General features: G+C 40.5%; 2 protein-coding genes and 1 pseudogene across 2 annotated transcripts in view; 2 read left to right on the top strand and 1 right to left on the bottom strand.

The window, feature by feature from the left end:
• Positions 1–10993, top strand: part of LOC147575472 (ankyrin repeat domain-containing protein 26-like) — a 62430-nt gene extending 51437 nt beyond the window's left edge. The window contains exon 10 of the mRNA XM_086682384.1: positions 10866–10993. Coding sequence (XP_086538510.1) covers positions 10866–10876 — 11 coding nt within the window. The 3' untranslated portion in view covers positions 10877–10993. The remainder of the gene's footprint in view (positions 1–10865) is intronic.
• LOC112859392 (endoplasmic reticulum disulfide reductase DNAJC10-like) lies at positions 1547–4847 on the bottom strand (annotated as a pseudogene).
• A 20-nt stretch (positions 10994–11013) lies between the features above and the next one.
• LOC147575470 (ankyrin repeat domain-containing protein 26-like) overlaps positions 11014–23755 on the top strand; it is a 32131-nt gene continuing 19389 nt past the window's right edge. Inside the window, exons 1-3 of the mRNA XM_086682852.1 lie at positions 11014–11049; positions 13124–14024; positions 15864–16006. Coding sequence (XP_086538978.1) covers positions 11014–11049; positions 13124–14024; positions 15864–16006 — 1080 coding nt within the window. The remainder of the gene's footprint in view (positions 11050–13123; positions 14025–15863; positions 16007–23755) is intronic.

The following is a 23755-nucleotide window of genomic DNA, read 5'->3' as shown; positions in this document are numbered from 1 at the left end:
AATAAAGAAGAAGGAGATACAGAAGAGGTGCAGAAAAAATAGATTAAAAATCTCCATGACCTGGCAAGTTGTCCCCCTGGGCCCCTGGAGATGTTTATGTCACTCTGTAGCCTGGATTCCTAGATTTCCACGTCTTCTTGCCTCACTGCTGTGTTTGAGGGATGCGGTAATTTCACGTCCCCCTACTTCTCTGTCATGTTGACTCACCCCCTCTTTAATGTAGTGTTAGATTTGATTTGTGGATGGTTTCTTCAGAAATTTTGCTCCCATGCTTATGACAGAATTTTCTTTCTTATAGTATCTTTGTCTAATTTTGGTTTCAGGTAATGCTAGCATTATAGAATGAGGGGAGAAATATTTCTCCTCTCCACTTTTGGGGGAGACTGTGTAGAATAGATGACATCTGTTCCTAAAATGTTGGTTGAATTTACCAGAGTAGCCACTTGGCCCTGAAATTGTTTTGTGTGGAAAGATCTTTAACTAAGACTTCAGTTTCTTTTATAGATATAGAGTTAGGTAGCTAATCTATTCTTTTTTTTCCTTTATTTTATTTTTTATTTCATTTCATTTCATTTCATTTCATTTCATTTCATTTTACTGTATTTTATTTTTAAGCGATCTTTACACCCAACATGGGGCTTGAAATCACAATCCAGAGATCAAGAGTCACATGCTCTACCAACTGAGCCAGCAAGGTACCCCTTATTCTTGATTGAGCTTTGCTAATTTCTGTCTTCCATGGATTTACCCACTGCATCTGAGTTTTCAGATTAATTATATAAAGTTCATAATATTACTTTGTCATATTTTTAGTATCTGTGAATCTCTAGTAATGGCACAGTACTAATTTCTGATATATTGTTAATATTTCCTTTGTTTCTCTTCATTTCAGGATCAGTCTTGGTAGAAATTTAACCCTGTTTTTCACCTCCTGAAAGCATTTAGTTTCATCGATTATTCTCTATCATTTTTCTGCTTTCTTTCATGTGATTTTCTCTTTGAGTTTTATTAGTTCCTTTTGTCTGCTTGGTTTGGCTTTAATTTGTTTTCTTTTTCTAGTTTCTAAAGATGGAACCAACAGACCTCTCTTCTTCCTCATCCTCTTCTTCTTCTTCCTCTCCTTCTTCTTCCCCTCCTTCTTCGTCCCCTTCCCATTCTCCTCCTCCTCCTTCTCCTCCTCCTTCTTCTTCTTCTTTTCTTCTTCTTCTTCTTCTTCTTCTTCTCCTTCTTCTTCTTCTTCTTCTCCTTCTTCTTCTTCTTCTTCTTCTCCTTCTTCTTCTTCTTTCTTCTCCTTCTTCTTCCAGATGCTGTAGAAATCTATTGGAGTTATTTTACCAAAATTTTTCTCAATTGTGAAAAATTAAATTCAGTTCTTCAACCTTCAGAAAGAAAAAAGAAGAAACTCTCTTCACTAAAATACAGCATGAAAATCAGGTATCTCCTGGCCACATGGTGGCCATTTCACACAGTTTTTAAGACAGGTAACTAAATACCAAGTTATTTCCTTTCAGGCCAGCCACAAAACTTTAAGGAATAGACCCTAGACGTGTATGTACATGACAGAGCAGGTTCCTGCTTGAGCCAGGCAGGTTTAGTATCATTTCCAGGGCTTAGCAATCTGTGGCCCATGGACTGAATGTGGCTTGGCCTGTTTGTGTATGGCCCTGAGCCAAGAAAAGTTTTCAGACTTTTTAAAGGGTTGTAAACAAAGCAAAAACAAAGGACTATGTGACAGATGTACATGGTCTACAAAGCCTAAAATATTTACAGTTTGGCCTTTTACAGAAAAAGCTTGCAGACCCTTCATTTATACCAATGTTGTACAGAATTCAGACGGTGCGATTACATTTCTGAGATAATGTTCCTTTATTCCAACCCAGAATGTAGCAACATCCTACAAAGATGATCCTCTGATGCCATGTGTTAGAATTCCTTTTCTCTTTTTTCTTCATCTTCACATCATTAAAGTTCATCCTTATCTCTCTTTCCATGAGTGTGGAGATTTTTCAGTTTTTCATATATTAAGGCAGTGATCGCTTTTGCATCTCTGGCATCTGTTTGCTCTCCCCAAATGTTTCTCTTTGCTTTTTCGTAAGGATAACATTTAACAGTCGGATAGGCTCTGAGGCCAGCTTTCTGGCATGCTTGAGCGTAAGCCTGACAGTCGACTTTTCTAGCTTTCACTTTTCTTTTCATCATCCTAGCCAAGAGCTCAAACTCGGGAGCAAAAATTTGCCAAGGTCCACACCAAGGAGCATAGAATTCAATCCCCCAGTGATTTTTCCCTTGCACAACTTTTTCAACGAAAGTCTGAGGCATTAGATCTGTGGATGCTTGAGGTAGAAATCCTAGACCCCTAATCTCTCTTCTAACCCTTGTAACTGTGATACTTAAAAGCTTTATTTGGTGTGGGGGGGAAATCTTATCTCAGGGTATCCCTGAACATTTACTTGGGCACAAAAAGAACGATACTGTTGGCAGTCTATACTGCCCACAATAACTGTCCTGTTAGTGTCCGGGCCATTCTTTTCCATTCTGGCATTAGGACTTGACATGGATGACACCATGGGGAGTAGAAGTCAACCATCCAGACTTCATCATGTTTTCTTTGTTTAACTAGTTCATTGAAAGTGGCGGGCGTCAGGGAGATCACTGAAGGAGTCCTAAGATCCTCTATGAATTCCAAGATCTGTTGTTCAGCAGAGTGATGTCTTCCATATTCATGAACCTTGGATTGGTTCAATACCACTGTTGTTGGATCCGCCTGAATGTTTTATGTGTTACAGGGTCCCTCGTGAACCATACAATCTAGTGTACCAAACGTAAGCTGACCACACAGATGCTTTGAGGCTTTGCGTAACTCTGGCAATAAAGCTCGACATGGTGGACAACATGGCACAAACAAATCAACAAGCCACGGTTCCTTGTCATCGGCAGGAAAATTTTGAGGTCCAGGCGTGGCAACATGAGAATTACCACTTTCTTTGGCAAATGCCAGTATATCATATAGAATCTTCTTTCCGTGATGAATTTCATATTCTTTGGTTCCTTGTCCTTTAAATACTGCTAGACATGGCCGAAATAGAGAGAGATTACTACAGATGTCTGGTGCAGAGGCACAGTCAGCCTTGCCAACTTGCATATGTTCACTTTGGAGTAGAGTTTTGAGTTTCTTCAACTCAGGATCATTTGAATTTTCATGTTTGCCAAAACTAAACAGTAAGAGCCACCAACGACGAGCCAATCGACCCGTTCGTGTATTTGCCGAAAGCAGTTCAAAATCTGGAAGACTATGCACGATTTCCAAATATATTTCTCTAGCATCCAATGAATTAAGGACCAAAACGCTGCTTTTCTCTCTGTTATTTAATGTGGCGCCAGGAGGAAAATAGGCAGTAGTACTTGTCATAATACCAAAGTTTTACAAAGTTTGTCCTGGGTGGCACAGTCCATCCATCCTACATTAACAACACTATCCAACACGCCCCTGAGCCTGAGTCATGTCTATGAAGTTAAACAATCTCCTCCTTGGCAACAAAAAGTGATCAGCTGGCCAACACCAGCAGCAAAAGCACTTTCTATGGAGTGAACGAAATTTCCTGTCCATAATTCTGTCACCGTGCTTCTAACACACTGCATGGCTAAACTCACCAAACTTTCCTTTGATCTGTCACCATGATATTTCACTGTGGCCGTTCCAGACCTGAAAAGGAAGAGGCTGGGAGATCCGTTGACTCCTTTCATTCGGCAAAGCATTCTATCACCACCACAGTTAACAGCACCAATTCGAAGTAATCCATCTACTTCTTGAGCACAGTCTCTCCATGTGGGAGCTAATTCATGGCAGTGTGAACATCCTGGGGAGTACAAGTTCACAAACCACAGTTCTCCAGAATTAACAGCAGCATCCAGTTCTCTTCTATCCAATGTTCTGCTTTCAGGATCATCGTCATAAATACCAAAATCATAACAACCATAATCCCAGCTTTCATACGGGCCATTTTCTGGATTATCTGCAAGTCCCTTTTCTCCATATTTGTCATACTTTTCCCACAGATCTTCATCTTTGAGTACCTCATATGCTCTATTTATTTTTGAAAAACCACTCCGTACTTTAGGGTTATTCATTTGTTTGTTTGGTGGATTGATTGATTGATTGATTGATTTTAATGTTTATTTACTTTTTTTTTTAAATTTTTTTTTCAACATTTATTTATTTTTGGGACAGAGAGAGACAGAGCATGAACGGGGGAGGGGCAGAGAGAGAGGGAGACACAGAATCGGAAACAGGCTCCAGGCTCTGAGCCATCAGCCCAGAGCCTGACGCGGGGCTCGAACTCACGGACCGCGCGATCGTGACCTGGCTGAAGTCGGTCGCTCAACCGACTGCGCCACCCAGGCGCCCCAATGTTTATTTACTTTTGAGACAGACAGAGACAGAATGCAAGTGGGCTGGGACAGAGAGAGAGAGGGAGACACAGAATCCAAAGCAGGCCCCTGGCTCCAAGGCATCAGCACAGAGCCCGATGCGGGGCTCCAACCCACGACCTGTGAGATCATGACCCGAGCGAGCGGAAGGTGAACGCTCAACTGATTGAGCCACCCAGGCACCCCGGGTTATTCTTGTTTTTTGTTTTTTTGTTTTTTTTTTTTAATCAGGATGTAGCTTCAATGCCAATTTCATGAAAGCTTGTCTTATTTCTCTACTGCTTGCAGTGCTGGATACTCCAAGTAAACTGTAAAAATCCTGATCTGTGCCCACTAAAATGGCCATATACACTATTAGGAACCAGAATGACCCTTTTCAGGTCCCGGACGTAGTCATTTTTGTTGAACCAGACTCCCATTCTTTCTCTTATACAAGTTCTGATGGAAGTGAACATTCAGATATACAGCTGATTCCAGCTGAGAGAATATGCAGGTTTGAGAACTTGTGTTTACGTTACTCCAAGAGCGAATCAAGCATCATGAAATTTTCTCCCAAAGGGTCAATCTGTGTAGGGTCAGTAATCTGTACTTCCTCAGATCACAAAAGATATCAAAATACTTTGAGCAATATAACCTTCTTAACATTCTGTTTCTCCTTTCTTCCTTTAATCCTAAATGTCGAAGTCATCTCCTTACCTGCAAAGGGTCTCTGGCTCATTTCTAACTCCTTGTCATGCGACCAGAACATACCTTTGTAAAGTATAGCGGTGGAAAGTAACAAATATTCAGACTAAAATAAACAACCCCAGAAAAACAGAGAACATCTTGTCCAATACCACCATGGGACAAGTGGTTCTCCTAGGGGCCCTTCGCAGCGTGGGCATGGTGGATTTGATCTGCGCCAAGCGTCAGGGCCAGGTGGAAACTGCCGGTAAACGCAATAGGAAGGCTTCCTGGCTGCCATCAGCCCCGAATAGGATGTGGGGAGAGGGGAAGGACGGGGACATCCCATGAAAGAGACTATTAAGTGCTGCTGGTTGTGCGAAGTCTCTGGCAGGACTAGGGTAAAAAGAGCCTGAGTAACTGAGGCATAAGTGAGAGAAACTGTGGCAAGAAGCTGGGACACGAGGCTGGCCGGAAGAAGGGTGATGATGTAGGTAATCAGAAAAAGATGGGGAGCTAGAACACAAAACCCATGGCAGGGGTGGAGAGGAAGGGAGGGGAGACAGGTGCACAGACATTGGGCTCTCCCTTCCAGAAGGGCCCATGCCTCTGCCACTGTCGCCGCCTCTGGGTCCAGCAGAAGGGGGGAGGGTGGCGGGTTCGGAGGGGGGGCGCGGCAGGGACGGGGTGGCGGGGGGTGGCAAGGGCAGGGGTTGGCGCGGGTGGTGTGGTGGGGGGGCCCGGGGCATGGGGGGAGGGGGTGTGGTGGGGGCGGAGGAGAGCGGTGGCAAGGTCAGGGGTTGGTTAGGGCGGGGAGGTGGCGGGGGTGGTGGGTGGCGGGAGGGTCAGGGATGGCGGCGGGGGTGGGGGGTGGCAGTAGAGTGGGGGGCGGCGGTGGTGGGGGGGTGGGTGGCGGGGGGGGGTGAGGTGGCTGGAAGTGCGGGGGCGGGGTTTGGCGTGGGTGGGGTGGCCGGGGTGGGGAGTGGCGTAGGGGGCCGTGGGGCGGCGGGGGGGGGTTGGCAGGGGCTGGGGGAGCAGGGGGCGGGGGTATGGCCCCTGCCCACCTCAGAGTAGGGTGGTCGCCTCCTGCAGCTACTCCCCCACCTTCAATTCCGGGCAGGTGGTGCACCCCGCCCCTACCAGGCTGAAAGCCAGCTCTGTGGGCAGGTGAACAAAGTTCTAGCTCTCCAACTGCCACAGGAGCAGGGTGGGGAGGGGCGCCTGGGAAGCAGGGGAGGAGCCACAAAGGCAGCAAGGAGCATCGCACTTCCCTCTTCTTTTTTAATGTATACATTCAGTGCCATCAGTCTTCATGTGAGTGCTACTAAAGCAGGACTCTACAAATTCTACTGTGGTTTCATTTTCATACAGTTCAGAATCGTTTCTAATTTTTTTCTCTTTTCATTAGTTCTTTGACCCAGGGGATATTTCGATGTGTTCTGTAGTTCGCAAATAGTTGAGTGTTTTCCAGAGATATTTTTGTTCTTGATTTCTGATTTGATTGCTTTGTGGTCAAGGGACACACTTTTATGACTTCAGGCCTCTTGACTTCTTCCTTTTATTAAGAGTTATTTTATGACCCAGAGTATCGTCTCTTTTGGTAAGTGTTCCATGGATCCTTGGGAAGACTAGTGGCGGTCAAGTCTACTGTGTCCTTGCTGATGTTGTGCCTATTGAAATATCAGACTATAATTGTGAATTTGCCTATTTCTCTTTTCGGTTCTATCAATTTTTGCTTCAGGTACTTTGAAGCTATTAACGGATCCATGAACATTTAAGATTGCTCTTAATTGACCCTTTTATGATTATACAATGACCTGTTGTTTATTGCTGGTAATAATTTTTTGTTTTGGAACTGTGTTGTCTGGTATTCATATAGCCACTCTAGCTCAGCCTTCTTTGGTCAAGTGTTAGTGTGCTATGTCATATTTCTGTCTTTTGAACAAATTTCTGTCTTGACATTTGAAGTGCATTTTGTATAGGTAGCATATAGCCGAGTCTTCCGTTTTTATCCATTCTGACACTCTGCATCTTAGTTGAGGCTTTTAGACCATTTTCATTTGCTGTGATTATTGACAGAGTTGATTTGAATCTGTCATCATGCTGTTTGATTTGCATTTGTCCTATCTGCCCCTTGTTCCTGTTCTCTCTTTTTCCGCTTTCTTTTAACCGAGTCATTTTTATGATTCAGTGTTATCCATTTATTATTTATTTATTTATTCACTTATTCACTTATTTGTTTAGGCTTCCTAGCTAGAACTTTTCAGTTTGGCTATTGTGGTGGTTGGTTTAGGTTTTATAGTCTGGGGGTTAAACATCACAGTCTAGCTTCCATTAATGTTATACCACATCGTATATAGTTTAGGAAAATTACAATAGTTGACTTCCATCTCTTCTTTCCTAGACAGATCCTTCCTGGGTCAGTGGGATTATAGTTTTCATGAAGTTTAGGAAGATTTGGGCCATTTTTTTTCCTCTCCCTTTCCCCTGCCTCTTTGGGCAATTGTGTATTTCCCCCTTGAAGTTGTCTCCCGGGTTGCCAATGTTAAACTTCAGTCTTTTGTTTTGTGATGTCTCATATGTGTTTATTCCTGTCCATCGTATTGTTCATGTCTAACATAATTTACATGTCTGTAAGTGCTATTTGGTTTTTAAAACAATAGCTTCTATGCCTCTAGTTATCTTTTCATGCTTTGTTTGGAGATATCGTTAGGTTACTTACAAACAGATGGATCCTTTAGTGTTGCTATTACGAATTGTTGGATGAATCCAGAGTGGTGATCAGCCTAAAGCAAATTATGAGTTTTTCTATCCTAGCTAATGTGAATAGATACTGTCCCTTGTGCTGTTGGGAGCACCAGGCAGTGTTTCCTCTATCTTTTCAGATTTTTTTCCCTTGATGACTTCCTTCCATGTATGCATTGGTTGTTACTCTGCTGAGTAGCCAAAGGGGACCCTCTGCAGATGTCCAGGGTTCTTTCTGTGTTCTGCTTTCTCCTCTCCTGGATGCTGACCTGTCATCTCTATGTGCCTTGAATTCACCAGACTCTCAGTTTCGTCACCTCGACTCAAGGAGTCTGGAGGAGTCTATTTAAGTCATTTATGTCTCCTGGGTCGTAGCCTGAAAACTCTCCCAAGGCAGTGAGCTTGGGCATGTGTTAGGCTAACGTGTTTTGTTTTCAGGGATCATTGTCCTTCATTGTCTGAAGTTCTGTGTCTTGAAAATCATGTTAAAATTGTAATTTGTCTGTTTTGGTTTTGCCTGCTTCAGGTAGGAAGATCAATCAGTATGTGTTACTCCATGTTGGCCAGAAGCAGGTTACAGTGGAACTTCGGCACATGCTCTAGACTGTCGAGAGTGCTTGTCTTCCTCCTTTGCTTAGTTGCCTCCTGCTCATCCTTCACTCCTCAGTAGAGTTACCTCTTCCTCAGGGAAATCTATCTTTCTTGGGCCCAATCTGGATCAAGTTATGATCACAGAACTCTGTTTTCTGATAGGAACTATCTGAATTTAGACTTGTCATTTGAGTTGTCTTTCTCCTTCACCAAACTTTAAGCTAATCGCGAACCAGGGGTCTTCTCTAGTGTATCTGTAGAGCTGAGTATAATGTCTTACATTGAAGGTATATATTTATTCGATGTGTGAATGAGTGAATTGAAGATGCACCGTCCTGTATATGCAAGAAGTACTCATATATTTTATTTCTGTTTCTGTTTCTTCTCTGATGCAGATTCTGCTGGCTTCTTAAAAATCCAAAATATACTTGTTTCTTATGAAAGATTAAGGAAACTTAACAAAAATCACTGTAAACGACTTACGGGAAAAATTAAAAAAATGGAAAAAACGGTTAGTGCACTACAAAACGAGCTACAAGAAGCCAAAGACGTGACATCATGGTTAGAGCATCAAAAAGTGGAATGGGAACATGAAGTATGCAGTTTGAGGTATAGCATCTCGGTTTTAAAGAAATATTTGAACTCTTTACTTTTGTATGACAGATGTGTAGGGGCAGTTTTGTAACGTTATAGGATTTTCCAGGAAAGAAAACTTCTTTAGTGTTGTGAAGTGTGAGATTCTTGGAAATAACACAGCACGTTCTTAACAGTGAATACTTCTAATAATTTAATGTCTATTCCAAATCGCAATTTTAATGGCCATGGAAAAGTCCACCATAGTCCAAGAAACATCATTATTTAACAGATTGAATTCTGCTTGTTTTTTCATCTTTCTGTATTTTAATTAGTGCTGTCAAGAATGTCTTTTATATAAATCTGTTCCTACATTTCTGGTTACTTGCAATAAATTCTTCAATATAATATAGTTTGGTTAAAGTATAAAAAATTTAAAAAAGGTCTTTGATCCATATTTTTAAATTGCTCTCAGGAAAGCTTATATTAATTTCTGTACCTACCAACAGAGTATAAAATGGTCATTTTTCTCAAGACAGTAAAATTCCCCCAAATTGATTCCATTTGATTCTTCACATGCAGGGGTTAAAAGGTAAAGTGGGGGTGCCTGGGTGGCTCAGTTGGTTAAGCATCTGGCTTCGGCTCAGGGGATGATCTCGTGAGTTTGAGCCCGGCTTTGGGTGAGCTCAAGCCCTGCTTTGGGTGAGCACGAGCCCCACTTCGGGTGAGCCCCTCTTCTCTCTCTCTCTGTCTCTCCCTTGCTCTCTGCCCCTCGTGGGATTCTGTCTCTCTTTCTCTCTCTCTGCCCTCGTTCACTTGTGTCATCTCTCCCTCAATAAAAAATTTAAACAAAGGAAAATGGGGGTGCCTGGGTGGCTCCGTCATTCAAGCGTCTGACTTTGGCTCAGGTCATGATCTCAGGGTTCGTGAGTTCGAGCCCCGCATTGAGGTCTCTGCTGTCAGTGCAGAGCCCACTTCGGATTTTCTGTCTCCCTCTCTCTCTCTCTCTCTGCCCCTCCTTTGTTTGCATGGGCTCTCCCTTTCTCTCTCAAAAATGAATAAACATTTTTTAAAAAAGTGATACGGAAAGTGATTGCTGATAAGTTTTTCCAACATCTCTGTCATAGGTAGATAAAATTAATTCAAAAGTGTATGCTGAAAGCTTATATTACTCTCTATTGTGTACTTAATTGATATGTATCCTGTGTTGTTCTAGAAGGGATTTTTAAGTGATTCATAAAGTAGGTAATCATCAACAAGGTAAGTTGCAAGTGTTGTGGAAGAAGAAACAAAAAGTATAGGGCAACAGATATTAGACTTGCTAGTCTAGTCTTGGATGACAGTAATCTGCACGTGTATGTTGTGTAAACAACATCCGCAGATGCTCTCTTACACTGCACATCATTTTGGGAGGTACCTGTAATGTTTCGTCGAGTGGAAATTGTATTTCCAGTGAATTGATAAACTTGTTTCTAAACAGCAACTTCTCTTTTTAATGAGTAACTGAATTATCTGTCCTGTGGAGGAATAATTATACCTGTGGGAAAAGGGGTAATTTTCAACTCTCACTTTCTTGAATAATTTCAAACTTCTTTCCTACAACATCTACCAGAGTTATTACTGACTAAAAGTAACTAAGTTGCATAACGCTTTGTCCTTGCTTCTTTTCAACGGTATATATGTTTTGGAAGAGATTGAAGTGACAAATTAAAAACATGAGCCCTAGAAAGAAAAACAAAAAACAAAAAACTTGAGAACATAGAAATTTCATTTGGACAGTAAGCCAACATATGTGGAACCAGATCATAAGAGGAACTTTTTATTTCTAACAAAACAAATTTTAAAATAAGCACATTAAATTGCAGATTTACTTTAAAACAAGAGGAAGAAAAAAGAAGAAATGCTGATATGTTGTATGAAAAAATTAGGGAGAAGTTAAGAAGAATAGAAGACCAATATCAGAAAGAAGTTGAAACAAAACAAGAATTTGAACTCGCTCTTAGAACACAAAACATGGAATTGAAGGCCGCAAAAGATAATTTGAATCAGGTAAATTACTTTTTGAGAAAAAATTGTATATTTCCATCAATACTATATAGTGTATTATACATATATTTTATGGTATCCCTTTGATTCAATATATATTATTTAGGTTTAAAATAAATTAAAACATGGGATCATGTTCCTTGGAACATTTGTTTAAAGCTTTCCTCTTCAGCTTTTAAATTTTTTTTTTAACGGTATGAGACCAAAATCGTGATGAAATGTATCTCCAGGTTGTAGAAAAGTGCAGTGACAATGGCAACTTTCTCCAGAACAGAAGGCCAGAGTATTACAAGATGGAAGTGTAAACAATCACTTTTACAAGCAAAAGGTGCTAGAAATGGCTCATAAGAAAACGAATTCTGAAATATCTTCTTTAGTTATTTTGAAGTACATGTGTGTATGTATTTGTATACATTCTATTTTTTAATTATTTTTACTTCTTCTCCATGTCTGTATATATAAATTTTAAAAACCCAACACTGTACATCACGGAAACTATAGAGGGTTTTAAGAGCACATATATTTTTGGGGAGGGGCATGGGGGACGGTGGCATTTTTGTTTCATTGGATAAAATAATATTCTTGATTAAATGCATTTGTCTGCAACAACTAGTGACATTCATAATGTCCTCATCCAAAGGAGAGGCTTGTATTACTTTCTGTAGGAATCGATGAGCTTTCCCTAATCTCAAAACTATTGCTACTAGCAACATGTGTTTTGGTTTTGAACAGTTACTTCACTGCCTTGATATATTAATAGATCAGTTGAACACTTCTGCTAATGGACAGGAGGACAAGTATAGCCAGTTCCCAGATCATATTTTCGGTATCAAGTCTCCTACTTTTGAGAAAAGTAACAGTTTGCTTCAAGTAGCATCCTCTTTCATTACAAGGAACTTTTGAAAACAGTGGTATGCTACGGTATACACTTAATGACAATTTATTGATAGGTATTTTATTCCTAATAAAATAGTGGAGTGTCTTTCCCCTCTTTTATATTTATTACTATTTTCAACATGAAGAGGAAATACAAGGTATTGCAGCAGTAATTTCATGATTTTCTAAGAGATGTATAAATTTCACCTTATTTCCTGTCAGCAGTTTGAAATCCAAGACTTCTTTCATATTTGTGTATTTACACTAGAGAAGTAGCAGTGGTTGGTGCAAGAGCACTAGTTGTGGAGTGAGAAGACCTGGGGAGAGTCCTGCAGCTCACCGTTTTAATGTCTCCATTCTAGAATTGTGATAACCAAATGAGTTCTTTGATATATGGAGAAGTGTTTATATTATAATACATTGCCTAGATTTCTTAGTTATCAATAGATCTATTCTTATAACTGACTATAGAAATGTTAGCAAAGTAGATATCTATGAAATATTCTCGGAAAGAAAAGCATTTTAGGAAATTTAAACTGTCCAAGTAGATACAGAGCTGACGATTTTACTGTGGGGTAGCTGTGTTTTTGATATCTACTGTAAACTCAATTTTTAAGTGTAGTCAGAGTTATTAATCTTTTATTTCAGGCCTTCTGGTTTGTTGTAAATCAGAGAAAGGCTTTTCCAATTCTGAGATTCTGAAAACTTCTCACGAATTCTTTTTTACTTTCATGCCTTCATTATCTTCAGTTAAAGTTCTGAACTTTTGGGAACTTATGCTTGTATAAAATTTGAGATTTGGAGCCAGCTTCATTTTTTTCCAGTTGGATATTCACTTACTGTAATCTTTCTTTCTTTCTTTCTTTCTTTCTTTCTTTCTTTCTTTCTTCTTTCTATGTTTCTTTATTCATTAGAGAGAGAGAGAGAACGCAAGCAGAGGAGGGGCAGGGAGAGGGAGAGCGAGAATCCTGAGCAGGCTCCTGACTGTCAGCACAGAGCCTGATGTGGGGCTTGAACCCACAGAATGTGAGATCATTCCCTGAGTCAAAATCAAGAGTCAGACACTTAACCAACTGAGCCACCCTGGCACCTCCTGTAACCTTTTCGTTGTTTAAACATAGATTGTGCTTTAATTTCAAAGAAAAGCATGATAATGTCATTTTATTGAATGCGATCTGAAAATGTCCTTTGTTTTACTTAGCTTTCTGATAGTCGTGAGAAAATACAAGATCTGTTGCATAAAAACCACATGTTGCAGGATGAAATCGCCATGCTAAGACTGGAAAGAGACACCATAAAAAATCAGAACCAGAGAAAGGAAACAAAATATTGTGAAGACATTGAAAGTGTAAAGGAAAAGAATGACAATCTTCAAAAGACCATAAAGCAGAATGAGGAAACATTATCAAAAACAATATTCCGATATAGTGGACAGCTTAATGTTCTGACTGCTGAGATTACGATGCTAAAGTCTAAACTGGAGAATGAAAAACAAAAGAAAGAGAGCCTGGAAGCAGAAGTTGAATCATACCGTGCTAGACTGGCTACTGCTGTACACAATCATGATCAGAGTCAGACATCAAGAAGAGACCTAGAAGTTGCTTTCCAGAGAGCAAGAGATGAAGATGGTCACTTACAGGACCAGATGAATTTTGATGTATCTAAACTACAAGATAACAATGAAGTTCTTTCTCGGCAACTTTCTCAAGATGAAAGTAAATTCAACGCCCTGGAAATTGAGCTCCATCACACAAAAGATGCTCTCAGAGAAAAGACTTTAGTTTTAGAATGTGTACAAAGGGACCTAAGCCAAACACAATGCCAGAAGATGGAAATTGAACACATGTATCAGAAGGAACAAAGTAAAGTGAATAAATACATTGCAAAGCAGGAATCCTTCGAGGAAAGGTTATCTCAACTACAAAGTGAAAATATGTTGCTTAGACAGCAACTAGATGCTGCTCACAACCAAGCTGACAGTGAAGAAAAGCTAGTGATTAATATGCAAGACCAGTTTCAGAATATCCAAAAATACCTTAAAGCTAAACGTGGAGAACAAGGTCTTATGCTGGGAGAAAGAAATAAAGAGTTAATCGATGAATGTAAACATTTAAAAGAAAGAATGTATAAGTATAAAAATGAGAAAGGAAAATTAGAAGTAAGTATCCAGAAAGATAACAATTTTTCAGATTTCCAGAAAGAAAACTCAGGTAATATTTGATTATGGCTGACTTGTGAATCTAGTTGAATATTAAAAAAAAAAAAGACTATAAATCAACAAAAAGCATAACTCGTATGCAGCAAATAAAAATTAGACCTGAGAGGTGTTTTGATTTGAGTACAGGTACTATGTCACCTATGAAACTTTAAGAGGTTAAGTTATAAACTGTTACTAGATGATAGTCTTATACTGCCATAATAATATTTTTTTTAAGTTTCTTTTGAGAGAGAGTCGGAGAGAGAACATGAGCTGGGGAAGGGCAGAGAGAGAGAGAATGCCAAGGAGGCTCTGCACTGCCAGAGTGGAGCCCGACACAGGACTCTCAAAGTCAGGAGCTGTGAGATTCATGACCTGAGCCGAAATCAAGAGTTGCTTGCTTAACCGAGAAAGCCACCCAGGCCCCCCCTACAATAATAATTGTAATCTTTGCCACCGCATTTTATTACTGTGGTGAGCTGGTAAATGAAAATGCTCAAAGGTAAAATGAGTATTTTGAAACTTAGATCCAATTAATTGAGTTAACTGGACAGTCACTTCAGATTTCCCAGATGAAATGAAGTATAGGTGCTCTTTCTGGTAGTACTTTTCCTTTGGTAGCTTTTTATACATTTTCAGTTGGTATGATTTTATTTTTATTCACATAAATTTCAATTTTCAGTCTCAAATCATGTGTTCCTACAACCTCTTAATTCTTTAAAGGTATCTACTTTACACTACATCATAATTTGGGACAACTGTGGTGAGTGTCAGGAAAGCCATGTTTGAGTAATCTTCCCACTGCTGTTTATAACTTATTTTAAATATTTTTACAAATAATTTGCTCATTTCGAAGCTCAGTTACTGTCATGTGGGCGTAAGTTTGTCCAGTACAAAGAGAATTGTATCTCTCTGTGATTTATTAATTTGGCATTGGATCTCCATTTTCAGACCAAGGAGGGGTTGCAGGATTCTTGTTTAGCAGGAATGGAGTGAGTAGGGGAGAGAGCTGTAGGAGCTGAGGTCAGGGGAGGGGGGTGGAAGCAGGGGCCATTGGAATGACTTTACTTTACTCCGAGATAGGAGTCTATTAGAAGGATAAGAGCAGAGGAGTGGATATGTGAGGAATTCTGACGGTAACTTAAGCCTGCAATAAAAAAAGAGAGAAAACCTTTCATAATATAGAATTTGTGACTGCTGTGCCCACTATGTCCCCGTTTCTTTTTGAGACTTCTGTAGGTTATGAAGCTTTGCAAATTCACCAGTGGAGAATGGATAGTGAGGCTGAATTCATCTAAGTGACATCATCCTGACTAGGCAGGGAGATAACACCTTTTGTTCTTTAACTGAATTCAGTGAACAAGAATGTGTATGTGTTGCTAAAAGAAGGTGAATTGGGGCGCCTGGGTGGCTTGGTTGCTAGGCGTCCGACTTCGGCTCAGGCCATGATTTCACGGTCCGTGATTTTGAGCCCCGCGTCGGGCTCTGTGCTGACGGCTCAGAGCCTGGAGCCTGTTTCAGATTCGGTGTCTCCCTCTCTCTCTGCCCCTCCCCTGTTCATGCACTGTCTCTCTCTGTCTCAAGAATAAATAAACGATAAAAAAAATTAAAAAAAATAAAAGAAGGTGAATTGATGTATGTGGTGATATTTCTCAAAGTACGCATGCTAGAGTTGTCTATTATTAACATAATTAAATAATAAGATGATTTAGAAAATCAGTAACAGAAATGTCTTATTAGGTAGTTGTGAGAGAACTTCAACAAAAACTGGCTGATACTCTGAAGAAACAGTCTATGTCACACGCTTCCCCGGAGGTTATATCACATCTTCGTCTGGAAGATGAGACACGGGATCTCAAGAAGAAATTAGGTCGAATCAGAAGTCAAGTATGTAGTAAATGTAACCTGTCAACAGTTAACTTACAGCTGGTTAAATAATATAAGGTGTTTTAGGATACGAACTTCCATGGACCGCTTTCTTTTGTATTTTCATTATAATTAATTGATTATGATTTTAGTATCTTTACAATACATTTATTTCGTAAACTCTGACTTTCATTCTACTGTTTGCGTTATACGTTTTTTTCTTGTAATAGTTAGGAAAGTTGAGGCTTTTGTCTCCTTCCTCACAGAAATTGAGAAACTTTTTTCTTTCTTAATGTAAAACTTATTTTACAGTTGATTTATTTATTTTGAGAGAGAAAGAGCAAGAGAGAGTGTGTGCGTGCATGTTAACAGGGGAGGGGCAGAGAGAGGAGAGAGGGAGAATCGCAAGCAGCCTCCATGCTGTCAGTGTAGAGCCAACGTGGGCTCAGTCTCATGAACCGTGAGATCATGACCTGAGCTGAAAGCAAGAATTGGACGCTTAACTGACGTAGCCACCCAGGTGCCCCAAGAGACTTTTGTCCCCTGCTAAACAATGTTTTTTAATGATATCTCTATTACCACGATGAGGCAAGCTGGATACAATCAGCAGATAATGTTTAATGGAATGTTTCAGATAATTGTCTTAGTTCTCATCTTCACTTTCGGGAAGAATCTGTCTTGATTTCAGGATGACTTGTACAGAAAGATCACTTAACAAACCACTTGAACTTAGGCATTTCCTTCATTTTCTCTGCCTTTTAGACATGTTGTCAAAGCACATGATCTGAAATATTCAGATCATGTATAGTATGTACGCCCAAAAGCGAGAATTGAGAACATTATCTGTGTCCTGCCATTGGGTTTTTTTTTTTAAGCCTTTTTGAGGTACAATACACATCCCATAAAAGTCACCCATTTGACACCCATTTGACAGTTCACTGTCTCTGTGTACGCTCGTGCAACCATCGCTGCCATCAAGTAGAATGCTTTCCTGACCCTGAAAGGAAACCCGTACCCGTTGCCCCCAGCCTCAGGCAACCACCAGTCTACTACTTGGTCTCTCACTGGAGTTGCCTCTTGCGAATATTTCATATAAATGGAGTCACACAACATGTGGTCCCTTGGGACTAGCTAGCTTCACTTAATGTTTTCCGGGTTCATCTGTGTTGGTTACAGCTTATATCAGTGCTTCATTTCTTTTTATTGTCAAACAGTACTCCATTGTCGGCTAAGGCCCTTGTTCATTCATCAGTTGATGGACCTTTGGGTTGTGTCCACTTTTTGCCTGTTAGTACTGCTGCTTATGAACATTCATGTAGTTCTTGTGTGGACACCTGTTTTTAATGTCTCTGCCATCAGATTTTATCCTCCGAGTTAATTGGGTTGATTTTACCATCTCTTCGCCGTTACTCATGCTGTCTTTTTAGTTTCTGTTCCTCTTGCCTAAACCTATGTTATTCAGACTTGTCTCACAGTCTCCTTTCCTATGAACTTCCTCTGACTGTTGTAACTCCCATTAGCCTTAACTCTCTTGACACTTGTCATCTAGCCTGCGCAGAACAATGTAGTTCTTTATTTGACGTTGTTTTTATTTTTTTAATGACAGGTAATTTCGCCTTCCTAAGTATAAATTTAAGGGATAATAATATTTGATACGTGTGGTACTTATCCTTGTATAAATTGAAAATATTTTAACTTAACAGTTTTTCTGATAAAATTAAGTGCTTTATGCCGTATCAATAAATTCTTCTTGGAAACATTGGTATAACAAAGCTTTTATTCTAAATGTATGCTAAGAAATGAAATACAAAATTGAGGGGTGCCTGGCTGTCTCCAGTCTTATCAGAGTCTGCCTTTGGTTCAGGTCATGATCTCCACGTTCTTGAGACTGAGCCCTGCATCGGACTCTCTGCTGTCAGCAGAGCCTGTGTTGGATCCGTTGTGTCCCTCACGTTCTGCGTCACTCAGACTCGTGCTCTCTATCAAAAAATAAATGTTAAAAAAATGTGTGTATATCTATACACACACACACTTATATAAATAAAACTATTAATGAAAGCACTTAATCAAATAGAGGAGAAATGTTCAATCAAATGTTTGGTTTTTTTTACCTCTCACTATGAAAAAGCTCTCTAAATTTGTCTTTCTTCTTTACACAGCCAGAACTGGGATTTACAGATTTATAACACTTTACCAACTGCAAAGATCTGGGGACAGCTTTTCTGATATGCTTTTACCACAAAGCCTTAATCTCTTCATCAGAGTACATGTTAAAGCAGCCTAACGTAAACAGTATGGACGTGAAATGATTGAGGAACTTTAGTTTAGCAAGACTCGATTATTTCCATGTCAGTGGCTTTCCCTTGCCTCTGATGGTCATGTAAAGGATCTACTACTCAGTCAAGGAGGTGCTCTTTGTACCTTGGTCTGTGAGCATTGTCCACTGAGTGGTATAGAGAGGAAGTAAGTTAAAAGGATTATAAATGGAAAAAGTACTGTTGGCTAGTGGCATTGGCGAAAGTTGTGTGAAGTACTGAGGAGAGATTCTGGGCCTCATGCTCCCCATTTGCTGCCACTTGTGGTGGAATGAAGAATAACTTCAGTATAATTTGTATAGGGGAACACTTGTATTGGCAGGCCACCAGCCTAAACTATCACATTGTATTGGAATGCAAAATACAGCAACAGTAATCATGCTAAATGCAGACGCTTAGAGCTATGTGCCACGTACCCTTCTAAGTTGTTCATCTCTTATTTCCTAATTTAATCTTCCCAACATCCCAGTGGGGTAGATACTATTTATTTATTTTGAGATAACTTTTTTAAGGACCTTTATTTTGAGAGAGAGAGAGAGAGAGAGAGATTGTGGGGAAGGGCATGTAGGGAGAGAGAGAAAAGGGGAGAGAGAGAGAGAGAGAAGGAGGGAGAGAGAATCCCAAGCAAGCTCCTCTCTGTCCATGCAGAGCTCGATGTGGGGCTCAATTACATGACCCTGAGATCATGTCCTGAGCTGACATCAAGAGCCAGACACTGAACCGACTGAGCCACTCAGGTGTCCCAGTAGGTGCTATTATTACCTTCATTTTACAGATGCAGAGACTGAGACATGGAAGTTTTAGGTAGTGTGCTCAAGGTCATACAGCTCATAACGAGCAGAACTGGGAATTCAGACCCAGGCATTCTGGCCCCTACTAGGATATTGCTTCTCACATTCTTCCATGAAATATCTTGTTGTCACTGAAAACAGCATGTTCAGTTTTATAATCCTGAGAATAGCAACGTCATTCGCCTATGTGAATATGTAAAATCATAGTTGATGTGGTGCTTGGAATATGAAAATAGAAATGTTTACCATAAGGTAAATTCCTATATTTCCTCCATTTGACCAATAGATACATTTGTACGTTTATCTGATCATATATAATTTAAAAACATTAACAATGTTATGTTTTGTAGGAGATTAAGGTTGGTAAGCTATTCTGTCAGAGTATAGAAACATTTTGTTTTGTTGGCCATAGTCTCTGTTGTAGCAGCTCAACTCTCCTGTTATGACCTCAAAGTAGCCATCAATCAGCATGTAGAGGAGAGTGTGGCTGGCTCCAAAAAGATTTTAGTTACAGTGGCACTTGGGCGGCTTAGTTGTTTGAGCGTCCTGACTCTTAATTTCCACTCAGGTCATGATCCCAAACCCCACATCATGAGACCGGTCATGAGACCGGTCATGAGACGGAGCCCCACATCAGGCTTTACCCTGAGCTTGCAGCCTGCTTACCATTTTCTCTGTCTCTCCCTCTGCCTCTCTTCCCCACTTCTGCATGCTCTCTCTCTGTCTCTCTCTCAAGTCAAGTCAAGTAAAAAAAAAAAAAAGTTTAGTTACAGAAAAGGGTGATGGTGTTCTACTAGATTTTCAGTAGTTAAAATTATTTTTTTTCTGTTTCTTTCTTTTTTTTTCAACGTTTTTATTTATTTTTGGGACAGAGAGAGACAGAGCATGAACGGGGGAGGGGCGGAGAGAGAGGGAGACACAGAATCGGAAACAGGCTCCAGGTTCCGAGCTGTCAGCACAGAGCCCTATGTGGGGCTCGAACCCACGAACAGTGAGATCATGACCTGAGCCCAAGTCAGAAGCTTAACTGACTGAGCCACCCAGGCACCCCGAACATGTCCCTTTGAACGTGATTATTATCCATTTCTATGTCGTCTTTAAAGAACTAATCCATTCTTTTGTCCGTTCTTATATTGGATTGTCTTTTCATTATTGGAAGAGTTACTTAAATAGCCCACATACAAATCCCTTAGCAGACATGGGATTTTCAGGTATTTTCTCCTATTTAGTCACTTGCCTTTTCATGTTCTTGATGGTGATATTTGAAGCATAGAAGTTTTTTGTTTTTTTTTTTTAATTTTTTTTTCAACGTTTATTTATTTTTGGGACAGAGAGAGACAGAGCATGAACGGAGGAGGGGCAGAGAGAGAGGGAGACACAGAATCGGAAACAGGCTCCAGACTCTGAGCCATCAGCCCAGAGCCCGACGCGGGGCTCGAACTCACGGACCGCGAGATCGTGACCTGGCTGAAGTCGGACGCTTAACCGACTGTGCCACCCAGGCGCCCCGAAGCATAGAAGTTTTTAATTTTGATGAAGTAAACTTAATCTGCTTTTGTCTTTTGGTGTCATGTCTAAGAAATCATTGCCAAATCCAGTCACAAACATATACACGTCAGCTTTTGTCTAAGAGGTTTATCATTTTAGCTCTTAGATTTCAAGTTAATTTTTTATATATGCTATGGGGTAGAGGTCTGATTTTATTACTTTGCATGTGGCTATCCATTTGTCCCAGTACCGTTTGTTACAAAGACTATTCTCATTCCATTTAATTGTCTGGCACCCTTGTGTAAAATCAGTTCACTATAATGTGAGAGTTTATTTTTAGATTCTCAATGTTAATACATTGACCTATATGTCTGTCCTTATGCCAGTACTGTATCAAATTTTATGAAAACTTTTTCCTAGTTATCTTGCAAATTACCAGTCACTTATGTAATAATAAAATGTCAATGTAGTACAACTTAACTTTGCTCCTATAGAGATTTTTGCTTCCTGAAGGACCCTTTCGCCAGCCTATGCCTTGCTGACTCCATGACTCGATGTGAAGTCAGGCTCAAAAAGATAAAATGCTCTTTCTTTAGTGTGTTCAGACTTTATTTATTTATTTATTTATACTTTAATTTAATTTATTTTATTTTTTTTTAGAGCATACACAAGCAGGATGTGGGTGTGTGTGTGTGGGAGAGAAAGAGAGAGAGAGAGAGAGAAGAGAGAGAAGTTTTAGCAGGCTTCACACTTAGTGTGGAGGCTGACAGGGGTCTTGATCCCATGACCTGAGAGGTTGAGGCTCAACTGACTGAGCCACCCATGTTCCCCGCCTGTGCAAATTTTAGTCTCTCAGTCAGTGCTGCCCACTTTCATTCCCATCAAATCTTGGCCATAGGATGTCTTGACTCAGTCTACCGTTTACTTCATTATATTTTATTCTCTCATTATAATGCATAGACTCACCCATACTTTTCACCATCTAGGAAGGAAAAGATTAACTCTGGGGTATTCCTCTTTCCTGTTAAGCAATCTTGCTAATCCATCATCTTGCAATTCACAATGAGATCCTCTTCTGACCTGGTTCTTGTGTGTAACACTGGTGTTAATCCTGTTCTTGGCACAGATCCTACATTCTTGGAAAACACAGTAGCCTGTATCGCTTTCTTTCACTTAAATAGAAAGATATGCATAGCTATGCGTTATAGCTCAGCGTATAATTAATGTAATAAACATTACATCATTCAAATAATACAGCTGTACAAAGTGAGGTAGTATTAAGTTGATTTATCAGAGACAAGTAGTAGATTGGTAATTTGAATGACAAAAAATTTTTGAAGCCAACTTGGATGATATGGAGAAGCATTGTGGGACAACACAAAGACGAAATGGTCTTACCTTCCCCCACAAACAAGGTTGGAGTAAGGTAAAGGAGAATGTGCAGTTAATTGAAGTCGTGCTAAAGGACAGTACATTTGTTGTGCTACTGAGAAGATGAACAATGATTTCATAACATTCTCTTTATTTCCTCACTGAGGGAAGGAGAATGAAGATTGAGTATTCAATGGATTAAAAAATACTCAAAGCTGCATATTTCCTTTAATTGAAATCAGATCAAAGGCCCAATTTTGGTTATCAGATTGACTCTTTCTGGTTTCTCAACTTTTGTGCTTCAAATCATATGTCTCTGTGCTTCTACCTTAACTTGAGGGGAAATTCTAAAGAGGCATTCCTGCCTACTTGTAAGAATTGTTATAATTGAAGGGAATCGTAGGAAACTATCTTAGACACAGGAAGATGGCAGAGGAGTAGGAGGACTCTAGGCTTGCCTCATCCCACAAATACAACTAGATAACAATCAGCTCACCCTGAATACCCCAGAAATCGACCTGAAGACTGACAGAACAAACTCCACAACAAAAGGGAGAGAAGAGGCCACATCAAAGAAGGTCCTTGATGCAGAAATGTCGTCTAGAAGAGAAACAGATCCTGGCTGCTGCAGAGGGGAGGGAGTCGAGGTTGTGGATAAGGGTGAGAGAGAGGAACGCACAGGGGAACGCACAAAGAGAACATTTCCCCATACCCACTGGCTTGGAAAACAAGAGGGGCTGCATTGCGTGAGTTCTTGCAACCAGTAGTGCTTAAAGTCTGGAGTTTTAAAGGGCATCCGGTTTAGCTGGGTTGCAGCCCTGAGGTACTGCACTGCTCTTGGACAGAGGGCAGGCAAACAACGTGGGAGCATACAGCATGGATACAGTGATCTGAAGAGTGCCTGGGGCACACAGTGGGGAGATTATTTGCTCGTCTCAGAGCACGTCCCTCAGAGGCAAAGTTCAGAGAGACCTGTGTGTAGGAACAAAGCCACTGGCTGCCACCATCTCCTTCTCCTGCCCCTCACCACCAACATAAAGCCACCTGCAGGAAGCAGTGCATTGGTAACACTGGCTACCTAACTTGCTTACACCAAGCACCACCGCCTTGCACTCTGGTGGAACTACCCTTCTCAATCACTCTTGCTTGAGTTCCAGCACAGCAGACCCCTCCCCCAGAAGACCAGGACAAACGCTTGCCCACACCACATCTCCCAACCAGAGAGTTTCCTAGTTAAAACTCGCTACATTCAGGCCAGGGACCAAACACACACCAGACCAGGCAAGGAGAGCCTCTGCAGACGACTGGCCTGAAGGATAGCATAGCCAGAACACAACAGCAGGACACATGCAGCACACACTGGTGACACTCCCTGAAGTGCTAGACCCTAGGCATTACATGACGTCTTTTTCCTACGTCCATTACTTTGGGAGCAGGTGACATAGTTAACTGGCTTCTCTAACACACAGAAGCTGGCAGATACCTAGACAAAGTCAAAACACAGAGGCATTTATCCCAAATGAAAGAACAGGATAAGGCCATGGCCAGAGACCGAAATGGGACAGATGTAAATAACACGCTTAATGGAGAATTTAAAACCATGATCATAAGGATATTCAGTGGACTTGAGAAAAGAATGGAAGACATCAGCGACACCCTTACCACAGACATAAAAGAGTTCAAGGATCAGAGACGAAGAGTGCAGTAAAATGAACAGCAAGCTGAGAGAAGCAGAGGAACAAATTAATGACCTAGAAGACAAAGTAATGATAAACAATGAAGCTGAAGAAGACAAAGAAGAATTA

This window comes from Puma concolor, chromosome D3 (genome assembly GCF_028749965.1).
Source record: "Puma concolor isolate L17-30 chromosome D3, mPumCon1.1.hap2, whole genome shotgun sequence".
Lineage (NCBI taxonomy): Eukaryota > Metazoa > Chordata > Mammalia > Carnivora > Felidae > Puma > Puma concolor.
This window is presented reverse-complemented; position numbering and strand designations above follow the sequence as displayed.